The 12,500-nt window shown below is 52.3% G+C and overlaps 1 protein-coding gene across 1 annotated transcript in view; it reads left to right on the forward strand.

Moving 5' to 3' along the window:
- The window catches only part of LOC110498423 (F-box/WD repeat-containing protein 7), a 52,672-nt gene extending 42,292 nt beyond the window's left edge, over positions 1 to 10,380 (forward strand). Inside the window, 3 exon segments of the mRNA XM_090183340.1 lie at positions 3,740 to 3,774; positions 3,776 to 3,912; positions 7,481 to 10,380. Of these exon segments, the coding sequence (XP_090039466.1) occupies positions 3,740 to 3,774; positions 3,776 to 3,912; positions 7,481 to 7,583 (275 nt within the window). The 3' untranslated portion in view covers positions 7,584 to 10,380.
- Positions 10,381 to 12,500: the final 2,120 nt, after the last annotated feature.

Raw genomic sequence — 12,500 nt, forward strand, 5'->3', positions numbered from 1 at the left:
GGCAGGGGGCGTTCTCTGGGAGGGGGCAGGAGGACGTCTCTGGGAGGGGGCAGGGGGCGTTCTCTCTGGGAAGGGGCAGGAGGCGTTCTCTGGGAAGGGGCAGGAGGCGTTCTCTGGGAAGGGGCAGGAGCGTTCTCTGGGAGGGGGCAGGAGGTGTTCTCTGGGAGGGGGCAGGAGGCGTTCTCTGGGAAGGGGGCGGAGGTGTCTGGGAGGGACGGTCTCTGGGAAGGGGCAGGGGGTGCCAGGGAGGGGGCAGGAGGCGTTCTCTGGGAAGGGGCAGGAGGCGTTCTCTGGGAAGGGGCAGGAGGCGTTCTCTGGGAGGGGGCAGGAGGCGTTCTCTGGGAGAGGGGGCAGGAGGCGTTCTCTGGGAGAGGGGGCAGGAGGCGTTCTCTGGGAGAGGGGGCAGGAGGCGTTTCTCTGGGAGAGGGGGCAGGAGGCGTTCTCTGGGAGAGGGGGCAGGAGGCGTTCTCTGGGAGAGGGGGCAGGAGGCGTTCTCTGGGAGAGGGGGCAGGAGGCGTTCTCTGGGAGAGGGGGCAGGAGCGTTCTCTGGGAGAGGGGGCAGGAGGCGTTCTCTGGGAGAGGGACAGAGCGTCTGGGAGAGGGGGCAGGAGGCGTTCTCTGGGAGAGGGGCAGGAGAGGCGTTCTCTGGGAGAGGGGGCAGGAGGCGTTCTCTGGGGGAGGGGGCAGAGACGTTGTCTGGGAGGGGGCGTTCTCTGGGAGGGGGCGTTCTCTGGGAGGGGGCGTTCTCTGGGAGGGACGATCTCTGGGAGGGGGCGTCTCTGGGAGAGGGGGCAGGAGGCGTTCTCTGGGAGAGGGGGCAGGAGGCGTTCTCTGGGAGAGGGGGCAGGAGAGCGTCTCTGGGAGGGGGCAGGAGGCGTTCTCTGGGAAGGGGCAGGAGGTGTTCTCTGGGAAGGGGCAGGAGGTGTTCTCTGGGAAGGGGCAGGAGGCGTTCTCTGGGAGAGGGGGCAGGAGGCGTTCTCTGGGAGAGGGGGCAGGAGGCGTTCTCTGGGAGAGGGGGCAGGAGGCGTTCTCTGGGAGAGGGGGCAGGAGGCGTTCTCTGGGAGAGGGGGCAGGAGGCGTTCTCTGGGAGAGGGGGCAGGAGGCGTTCTCTGGGAGAGGGGGCAGGAGGCGTTCTCTGGGAGAGGGGGCAGGAGGCGTTCTCTGGGAGAGGGGGCAGGAGGCGTTCTCTGGGAGAGGGGGCAGGAGGCGTTCTCTGGGAGAGGGGGCAGGAGGCGTTCTCTGGGAGAGGGGGCAGGAGGCGTTCTCTGGGAGAGGGGGCAGGAGGCGTTCTCTGGGAGGGGGCGTTCTCTGGGAAGGGGCAGGAGCGTTCTCTGGGAGGGGGCAGGAGGCGTTCTCTGGGAGAGGGGGCAGGAGGCGTTCTCTGGGAGAGGGGGCAGGAGGCGTTCTCTGGGAGAGGGGGCAGGAGGCGTTCTCTGGGAGAGGGGGCAGGAGGCGTTCTCTGGGAGAGGGGGCAGGAGGCGTTCTCTGGGAGAGGGGGCAGGAGGCGTTCTCTGGGAGAGGGGGCAGGAGGCGTTCTCTGGGAGAAGGGAGAGGGGGCAGGAGGCGTTCTCTGGGAGAGGGGGCAGGAGGCGTTCTCTGGGAGAGGGGGCAGGAGGCGTTCTCTGGGAGAGGGGGCAGGAGGTGTTCTCTGGGAAGGGGCAGGAGGTGTTCTCTGGGAAGGGGCAGGAGGTGTTCTCTGGGAAGGGGCAGGAGGTGTTCTCTGGGAAGGGGCAGGAGGTGTTCTCTGGGAGTGGGCAGGGGGCGTTCTCTGGGAGGGGGGGCAGGAGGCGTTCTCCGTTTGTATCTAGGTGAAGCCTCACAAGACCAGTCTGAAGGTCCCTGGTACCAGTTTAAAAAATGACTATCAAAACGTTTCCTGATCTTTGTTTCTCAGATATAGTAGACACTACAAAACAAACTTCCTTTAGCAGGTTTAGGGTTTAGGGTTTTGGGTTTTGTTCCATGTAGTGAATCTGTTATGTAATGTGTTTCTCTTGGCTAATAGCAGTAATGACAAATTCAATGTTTCAAACAAATATTTTTTTTATGTACCTTTTTTTAGGTGGTTTTAAAATTCAAAATAAATAAATAATCATTGATTTGACCATCTTAAAACAATTTTTTAGCTTTGAACATTACTTTTTAACAGTGTTTTAAAGTCACTATTGGCCTCATGGTGAAATCCCTGAGCGGTTTCCTTCCTCTTCGGCAACTGAGTTAGGAAGGACGCCTGTATCTCTGTAATGACTGGGTGTATTGATACACCATCCAAAGGGTAATTAATAACTTCACCATGCTTCACAAGGCTGTGGAAAACCTCCCTGGTCTTTGTGGTTGAATCTGTGTTTGAAATTCCCTGCTCTACTGAGGGACCTTTACAGATAATTGTATGTGTGGAGGTACAGAGATGAGGATGTCATTAATAACATCATGTTAAACACTATTATTAAGCACAGAGTGAGTCCATGCAACTTATTATGTGACTTGTTAAGCACATGTTTACTCCTGAACTTATTTTAGGTTTGTCATAACACAAGGGGTTGAGTACTGATTGACTCAAGACATTTCAGATGTACATTTTTAATTAATTTGTTTTAAAAAAAATCTAAAAACATTATTCACCTTTGACATGTTGTGTGTGTGTGTGTGTGTGTGTATAGACACCAGTGACACATCTCCATTGAATCCATGTTTAATTCAGGCTGTAAAACATCAATGTGGAGAAATTCAAGGGGTGTGAATACTTCCTGAATGAACTGTATGTATCGTACCTCCAGGTGCACAGAAGAACCAATCAGCATTAACCTGTCTACAGTCTCCTATATCTAACTACCTCTCTCCCTGTCTCGCTCCTCCCCTTCTCTCCCTGTCCCCCCTCTCTCTCCCTGTCTCGCTCCCCCTCTCTCCCTGTCCCCCCCCCTCTCTCCCTGTCCCCCTCTCCATGTCTCGCTCCCCCCTCTCTCCCTGTCCCCCCCTCTCCCTGTCTCGCTCCCTCTCTCCTGTCCCCCTCTCTCCCTGTCCCCCCCCTCTCCATGTCTCGCTCCCCCCTCTCCATGTCTCGCTCCCCCCCTCTCCCTGTCCCCCCTCTCCCTGTCCCCCCCTCTCTCCCTGTCCCCCCTCTCTCCCTGTCCCCCCTCTCTCCCTGTCCCCCCCTCTCTCCCTGTCCCCCTCTCTCCGTGTCCCCCCCTCTCTCCCTGTCCCCCCCTCTCTCCGTCTCGCTCCCTCTCCCTGTCTCGCTCCCCCCTCTCCCTGTCTCGCTCCCCCCTCTCTCCCCCTGCCCCCCCCCTCTCTCCCTCTCTCGCTCCCTCTCTCCTGTCCCCCCTCTCCCTGTCTCGCTCCCTCTCTCCCTGTCCCCCCCTCTCCCTGTCTCGCTCCCCTCTCTCCCTGTCCCCCTCCCTGTCTCGCTCCCTGCCTCTCTCGCTGTCTCCCCTCCCTCTCCCTGTCCCCCCCCCTCTCCCTGTCTCGCTCCCCCCTCTCTCCCTGTCCCCCTCCTCTCCCCCCTCCTCTTCCCCCCCTCTCTCCCCCCTCTCCCTGTCCCCCCCTCCTCTCTCCCTGTCCCCCCTCCTCTCTCCCCCTTCCCCCCCTCCTCTCTCTCCCTTCCCCCTCCTCTCTCTCCCTGCCCCCCTCCTCTCTCTCCCTGCCCCCTCCTCTCTCTCCCTGCCCCCCTCCTCTCTCTCCCTGCCCCCCTCCTCTCTCTCCCTGCCCCCCTCTCTCCCTGCCCCCCTCCCCTCCTCTCCAGGTCCCCATAAGCACCAGTCAGCAGTGACCTGTCTCCCAGTTCTCTCGCTCCCTGGTGGTCTCCTCATCAGATGACGGGACAGTGAAGCTGTGGAGCCTGGCGACGGGGGAGTGGATCAGAGACCTGGTGGCTCTGCAGAGTGGAGGATCAGGGGGAGTGGTGTGGAGGATCAGGTAATAAAATGAGACCCACAGGGGAGTGGATCAGAGACCTGGTGGCTCTGTAGAGCGGAGGAGTAAGAGATGCTGCTGTCAGCTACAGTTCTTGAAGAGATGCTGCTGCCTGTAGGGATAGATTATTGAAGAGATGCTGCTGTCTGTAGGGCTAGATTATTGAAGAGATGCTGCTGCCTGTAGGGATAGATTATTGAAGAGATGCTGCTGTCTGTAGGGATAGATTATTGAAGAGATGCTGCTGCCTGTAGGGCTAGATTATTGAAGAGATGCTGCTGCCTGTAGGGCTAGATTATTGAAGAGATGCTGCTGCCTGTAGGGCTAGATTATTGAAGAGATGCTGCTGCCTGTAGGGCTAGATTATTGAAGAGATGCTGCTGCCTGTAGGGATAGATTATTGAAGAGATGCTGCTGTCTGTAGGGATAGATTATTGAAGAGATGCTGCTGCCTGTAGGGCTAGATTATTGAGGAGATGCTGCTGCCTGTAGGGATAGATTATTGAGGAGATGCTGCTGTCTGTAGGGCTAGATTATTGAAGAGATGCTGCTGCCTGTAGGGATAGATTATTGAGGAGATGCTGCTGCCTGTAGGGCTAGATTATTGAGGAGATGCTGCTGTCTGTAGGGCTAGATTATTGAGATGCTGCTGTCTGTAGGGCTAGATTATTGAAGAGATGCTGCTACCTGTAGGGCTAGATTATTGAAGAGATGCTGCTACCTGTAGGGCTAGATTATTGAAGAGATGCTGCTACCTGTAGGGCTAGATTATTGAAGAGATGCTGCTACCTGTAGGGCTAGATTATTGAAGAGATGCTGCTACCTGTAGGGCTAGATTATTGAAGAGATGCTGCTACCTGTAGGGCTAGATTATTGAAGAAGATGCTGCTACCTGTAGGGCTAGATTATTGAAGAGATGCTGCTACCTGTAGGGATAGATTATTGAGGAGATGCTGCTGCCTGTAGGGCTAGATTATTGAAGAGATGCTGCTGCCTGTAGGGATCAGTACTTGAGGAGATGCTGCTGCCTGTAGGGCTAGATTATTGAGGAGATGCTGCTGTCTGTAGCTAGGTCTGAGGAGATGCTGCTGTCTAGGGCTAGATTATTGAAGGAATGCTGCTACCTGTAGGGCTAGATTATTGAAGAGATGCTGCTGCCTGTAGGGCTAGATTATTGAAGAGATTATTGAGGAGATGCTGCTACCTGTAGGGCTAGATTATTGAAGAGATGCTGCTACCTGTAGGGCTAGATTATTGAAGAGATGCTGCTGCCTGTAGGGCTAGATTATTGAAGAGATGCTGCTACCTGTAGGGCTAGATTATTGAAGAGATGCTGCTGCCTGTAGGGCTAGATTATTGAAAATGTTTCTCCATGGGCTATGTGTTGAAGAGATGCTGCTACCTGTAGGGCTAGATTATTGAAGAGATGCTGCTACCTGTAGGCCTAGATTATTGAAGAGATGCTGCTGCCTGTAGGGCTAGATTATTGAAGAGATGCTGCTACCTGTAGGGCTAGATTATTGAAGAGATGCTGCTACCTGTAGGGCTAGATTATTGAAGAGATGCTGCTGCCTGTAGGGATAGATTATTGAAGAGATGCTGCTGCCTGTAGGGATAGATTATTGAAGAGATGCTGCTGTCTGTAGGGATAGATTATTGAAGAGATGCTGCTGCCTGTAGGGCTAGATTATTGAAGAGATGCTGCTGCCTGTAGGGCTAGATAATTGAAGAGATGCTGCTGCCTGTAGGGCTAGATTATTGAAGAGATGCTGCTGCCTGTAGGGCTAGATTATTGAAGAGATTATTGAGGAGATGCTGCAGGATTATTTCTGGGTTTATTTTTGGTGCAGGGACCACTAACTCACAGCTTTTTCACATTTACATTTGTCAAATAGATTAATTAATTAGTTGCTTTCTCCACAGCATCTTAAAACCAGGATGGTGACACTAACCCTCCTCTCAAGGGCATCTAACACCAGACTGATAACTCTCCTCTCTCTCCTCTCCAGGGCATCTAACACCAGACTGATAACTCTCCCTCTCTCTCCTCTCTCCAGGGCATCTAACACCAGACTGATAACTCTCCTCTCTCTCCTCTCTCCAGGGCATCTAACACCAGACTGGTATAACCCTCCTCCTCTTCTCTCTCCTCTCTCCAGAGCATCTACCACCAGACTGGTAACCCTCCTCTCTCTCCTCTCTCCAGGGCATCTAACACCAGACTGGTATAACCCTCCTCTCTCCTCTCTCCTCTCTCCAGGGCATCTAACACCAGACTGGTGACCCTTCTTCCTCTCTCTCCTCTCTCCAGGGCATCTAACACCAGACTGGTAACCCTCCTCTCTCCCTCTCTCAGGGCATCTAACACCAGACTGGTAACCCTCCTCTCTCTCCTCTCTCCAGGGCATCTAACACCAGACTGGTAACCCTCCTCTCTCTCCTCTCTCTCCAGGGCATCTAACACCAGACTGGTAACCCTCCTCCTCTCTCCAGGGCATCTAACACCAGACTGGTAACCCTCCTCTCTCCTCTCTCTCCTCTCTCCAGGGCATCTAACACCAGACTGGTATAACCCTCCTCTCTCCTCTCTCTCCTCTCTCCAGGGCATCTAACACCAGACTGGTAACCCTCCTCTCTCCTCTCTCTCCTCTCTCCAGGGCATCTAACACCAGACTGGTAAGCTCTCCTCTCTCTCCTCTCTCCAGGGCATCTAACACCAGACTGGTAACCCTCCTCTCTCCTCTCTCCAGGGCATCTAACACCAGACTGGTAACCCTCCTCTCTCTCCCTCTCCAGGGCATCTAACACCAGACTGGTAACCCTCCTCTCTCTCCTCTCTCCAGGGCATCTAACACCAGACTGGTAACCCTCCTCCTCTCTCCAGGGCATCTAACACCAGACTGGTAACCCTCCTCTCTCCTCTCTCTCCTCTCTCCAGGGCATCTAACACCAGACTGGTATAACCCTCCTCTCTCCTCTCTCTCCTCTCTCCAGGGCATCTAACACCAGACTGGTAACCCTCCTCTCTCCTCTCTCTCCTCTCTCCAGGGCATCTAACACCAGACTGGTAACCCTCCTCTCTCCTCTCTCTCTCCTCTCTCCAGGGCATCTAACACCAGACTGGTATAACCCTCCTCTCTCCTCTCTCTCCTCTCTCCAGGGCATCTAACACCAGACTGGTAACCCTCTCCTCTCTCTCTCCTCTCTCCAGAGCATCTAACACCAGACTGATAACACTCCTCTCTCCAGAACATCTAACACCAGACTGGTATAACCCTCCTCTCTCTCATCTTTCCAGGGCATCTAACACCAGACTGGTATAACTCTCCTCTCCAGGGCATCTAACACCAGACTGGTATAACCCTCCTCTCTCCTCTCTCCAGGGCATCTAACACCAGACTGGTATAACCCTCCTCTCTCCTCTCTCTCCAGGCATCTAACCCCAGCTGGGTGGCCAACCCTCCTCTCTCTCCTCTCTCCAGGGCATCTAACACCAGACTGGTAACCCTCCTCTCTCCAGGGCATCTAACACCAGACTGGTATAACCCTCCTCTCTCTCCTCTCTCTCCAGGGCATCTAACACCAGACTGGTAGCAGCTGTTGGCAGCAGGAACGGAACAGAGGAGACTAAACTCTTGGTGCTGGACTTTGACCTCACTGACACCCAGAAGTGATGTCATTTAAAATGGACATTATGTCATCGGGAAAGGATGCGATGTCATTGGATAAGGATGTGAGGCAATCAAAGAAGGACCCAATATCGTCATATGGGAACGGAAAGCTTGTGGTGACGAGGAGGAGGTGTGAGGAGGAGGTGGTGGTGAGGAGGAGGTGAAGTATGGAAGGACTGAGTGCAACTCCAAAATGTCCTCTTTCCTCATCACAACCGTGGGCAACCAAACCCCCGTATTTTCTGTCTGAACTAAAACACTGGTACTGACTGGTGAAGAGACACAAGATCAACTTTCTGTGACTGGAAGAAACCACGAGAGGACTCACTTGCCAAACGACTGACCGGCTGGCTGGCTGGCCGGCTGACCGGCTGGCTGACCGACTGGCTGACTGGCTGGCCGACTGACTGGCTGGCCGACTGACTGGCTGACTGGCTGGCCGACTGACTGGCTGACTGGCTGGCCGACTGACTGGCTGGCCGACTGACTGACTGACTGGCCGACTGACTGACTGACTGGCCGACTGACTGACTGACTGGCCGACTGACTGGCCGACTGACTGGCCGACTGACTGCCGACTGACTGGCCGACTGACTGGCCGACTGACTGGCCGACTGACTGGCCGACTGACTGGCCGACTGACTGGCCGACTGACTGGCCGACTGACTGGCCGACTGACTGGCCGACTGACTGGCCGACTGACCGGCTGGCCGACTGACCGGCTGGCCGACTGACCGGCTGGCCGACTGACCGACTGGCCGGCCGATTGACCGACTGGCCGACTGACTGGCCGACTGACTGGCCGACTGACTGGCCGGCTGGCTGGCTGACCGACCACCCAAAGACCAAACAAAGTAACTACTGTAACTCCTCCCAGACTACTGCTGGATGTATAGACTGTATATGAGGCAGATTAAAGGTCTAGAGAGACACTGTTCCCAGATCTGTTTGGTCTTCAGCCAACCCCTCTGACTGGCATGATGGACTGCAGTAACTACAGGTCTGGGACCAGATCTATTGAACTGGAGAGACACTGGACTCTATGGATATGTCTGAAACCCTATTCCCTATGTAGTGCACTACTATAGACCCTATTCCCTATGTAGTGCACTACTATAGACCCTATTCCCTATGTAGTACACTACTATAGACCCTATTCCCTACATAGTACACTACTATAGACCCTATTCCCTACATAGTCTATAGTAGTGTACTATATAGGGAATAGGGTCTATAGTAGTGCACTATATAGGGAATAGGGTCTATAGTAGTGCACTATATAGGGAATAGGGTCTATAGTAGTGCACTATATAGGGAATAGGGTCTATAGTAGTGCACTATATAGGGAATAGGGTCTATAGTAGTGTACTATATAGGGAATAGGGTCTATAGTAGTGCACTATATAGGGTCTATAGTAGTGCACTATATAGGGAATAGGGTCTATAGTAGTGCACTATATAGGGAATAGGGTCTATAGTAGTGCACTATATAGGGAATAGGGTCTATAGTAGTGCACTATATAGGGAATAGGGTCTATAGTAGTGTACTATATAGGGTGCCAGACTCACCCTCTCCAGCCAGTCTAATATATGCTGGATCCATATACAGAATGGAGGTCCGGAGTTTTTCCTCATTGACCTACCCAGGAAAACCTCCTGGGCCCCAGTGATATACTGTACTTAGACTTCAACTTGAGTTCCAACTGGTTCCCCATTCCCTATGTAGTGCACTACTTTAGACCAGCTAACTGGATCCTCCCTATAGGTCCTGGTCTAAAGTAGTGCACTATATAGGGAATAGGGCTCTGGTCTATAGTAGTGCCACTATATAGGGAATAGGGCTCTGGTCTATAGTAGTGCACTATATAGGGAATAGGGCTCTGGTCTAAAGTAGTGTACTATATAGGGAATAGGGCTCTGGTCTGTAGTAGTGTACTATATAGGGAATAGGGCTCTGGTCTATAGTAGTGCACTATATAGGGAATAGGGCTCTGGTCTATAGTAGTGCACTATATAGGGAATAGGGCTCTGGTCTATAGTAGTGCACTATATAGGGAATAGGGCTCTGGTCTAAAGTAGTGTACTGTGTACTATATAGGGAATAGGGCTCTGGTCTAAAGTAGTGTACTATATAGGGAATAGGGCTCTGGTCTATAGTAGTACCACTATATAGGGAATAGGGCTCTGGTCTATAGTAGTGCACTATATAGGGAATAGGGCTCTGGTCTATAGTAGTACCACTATATAGGGAATAGGGCTCTGGTCTATAGTAGTGCACTATATAGGGAATAGGGCTCTGGTCTATAGTAGTACCACTATATAGGGAATAGGGCTCTGGTCTATAGTAGTGCACTATATAGGGAATAGGGCTCTGGTCTATAGTAGTACCACTATATAGGGAATAGGGCTCTGGTCTATAGTAGTGCACTATATAGGGAATAGGGCTCTGGTCTATAGTAGTGTACTATATAGGGAATAGGGCTCTGGTCTAAAGTAGTGCACTATATAGGGAATAGGGCTCTGGTCTATAGTAGTGCACTATATGGAGAATAGGGTCTAAAGTAGTGCACTACACAGGGAACCAGTTGGGACTCGAGGTGAAGTATACCACTGGGGCCCAGGAGGTTTTCCTGGGTCGGTCAATGAGGGAGACACTCTGTGTTCCGTTGGGTAACCGTAGCGTTTGTGATATAATGTAAAATATGAATGTACATATGAAGACGTGTACATAACGTTGTTTTTATATGAAAAGAGGAAACGTTAGATGTTGTTGAATAAAGATATGTTAACTTTTCTAAAATATGTTGTGATGGATTGTTTTATTGGTGTTGCCCAATACACTGTTCTGGGGTCAGTTCGTTTTCCCCACTAATCATTAGGATTGGCGGAAGGGGGTGGGATGCTGATCCTAGATCTGTACAACGGGAGAAATTTACTTTTTCTCTAACTGGTTTGTGTTGCTCGTTTCACCTTGAGCAGATTTTCACAAAACATCAGTAGCTTTTTAATAGTGTCTAACTCTTCTTGTTGCTTTTCCTGTTCTCTCTCACACACGTGTTTTCTCTTCATCTCTCTCTCGTGTTTTCTCTTCATCTCTCTCTCGCTCGTCCTTGTATTTACCTCTCTCCTGTATACCTCTCTCTCTCTCTCACACACAGTACCAACGCTATCACATGACCTCAGAGTGATGTGTATTGCTGTAATGACCTCTTAGTAGAATTGGGGCTTCTCCTCTCTTCCTCCCTCTCTTCCTATCGTTGTCTTCACTCCTCTCTCTTCCTCCCTCTCTTCCTGTCGTTGTCTTCACTCCTCTCTTCCTGTCGTTGTCTTCCTTCCTCTCTCTTCCTGTCGTTGTCTTCCTTCCTCTCTCTTCCTGTCGTTGTCTTCCTTCCTCTCTCTTCCTGTCGTTGTCTTCACTCTCTCTTCCTGTCGTTGTCTTCACTCTCTCTTCCTGTCGTTGTCTTCACTCTCTCTTCCTGTCGTTGTCTTCACTCCTCTCTCTCTCTTCCTGTCGTTGTCTTCACTCCTCTCTCTCTCTTCCTGTCGTTGTCTTCACTCCTCTCTCTCTCTCTTCCTGTCGTTGTCTTCACTCCTCTCTCTCTCTTCCTGTCGTTGTCTTCACTCCTCTCTCTCTCTTCCTGTCGTTGTCTTCACTCCTCTCTCTCTCTTCCTGTCGTTGTCTTCACTCCTCTCTCTCTCTCTCTCTTCCTGTCGTTGTCTTCACTCCTCTCTCTCTCTCTCTCTCTTCCTGTCGTTGTCTTCACTCCTCTCTCTCTCTCTCTCTTCCTGTCGTTGTCTTCACTCCTCTCTCTCTCTCTCTCTCTTCCTGTCGTTGTCTTCACTCCTCTCTCTCTCTCTCTCTCTCTCTTCCTGTCGTTGTCTTCACTCCTCTCTCTCTCTTCCTGTCGTTGTCTTCACTCCTCTCTCTCTTCCTCCCTCTCTCTATTGACAGTAAGATGTTTTTCTAAGCGGTTTCCCGCTGCTACCGGTGTTCCTAACCACCGTTTTATTGGAGACAAAGGAGAGGACGAGAAAGTCAGACTCAGCGACGACATACATGTAGGCTCCTCGACTCCTTTCCTTCTCTTAAAGACGAGGGGGGCACAAGGACCGGAGAGGGAGGGGGGGGCACAAGGACCGGAGAGGGAGGGGGGGGCACAAGGACCGGAGAGGGAGGGGGGGGCACAAGGACCGGAGAGGGAGGGTGGGGCACAAGGACCGGAGAGGGAGGGGGGAGGCACAAGGACCGGAGGGGGAGGGCACAAGGACCGGAGAGGGAGGGAGGGGGAGGGCACAAGAACCGGAGGGGGAGGGCACAAGGACCGGAGGGGGAGGGAGGGGGAGGGCACAAGGACCGGAGGGGGAGGGCACAAGGACCGGAGGGGGAGGGCACAAAGTTTTGTCGACTTCAAGAAAGAATTTGATTAAATTTGGCACAAAGGTATTTATTATAAACTAATAGAAAGGGGTATTGGAGGTTAAACAAATGATGTTATTAGTCAATGTTCGCTAACAACAAATGTCTAGTTAAAAATGACAACAGACTCCTTCTCTCAGGGACGGGGAGTGAAACAGGGCTGCCCAATAAGTCCAACACTGTTTAACATCTACATTAATGAATTGGCAAAAACATTGCTGGAATCAAGGCACCTGGTCTCACCCTACACAACACTGAAATCAAGTGTCTGCTGTCTCCCACTAAGGAGGGTCTGCTGTCTCCCACTAAGGAGGGTCTGATGTCTCCCACTAAGGAGGGTCTGCTGTAGACAGATGACCTGGTGCTGTTGTCTCCCACTAAGGAGGGTCTGCTGTAGACAGATGACCTGGTGCTGTTGTCTCCCACTAAGGAGGGTCTGCTGTAGACAGATGACCTGGTGCTGTTGTCTCCCACTAAGGAGGGTCTGCTGTAGATGGATGACC

This window comes from Oncorhynchus mykiss, chromosome 9 (genome assembly GCF_057628025.1).
Source record: "Oncorhynchus mykiss isolate SJ-2025 chromosome 9, ASM5762802v1, whole genome shotgun sequence".
In the NCBI taxonomy this organism is placed as follows: Eukaryota; Metazoa; Chordata; class Actinopteri; order Salmoniformes; family Salmonidae; genus Oncorhynchus; species Oncorhynchus mykiss.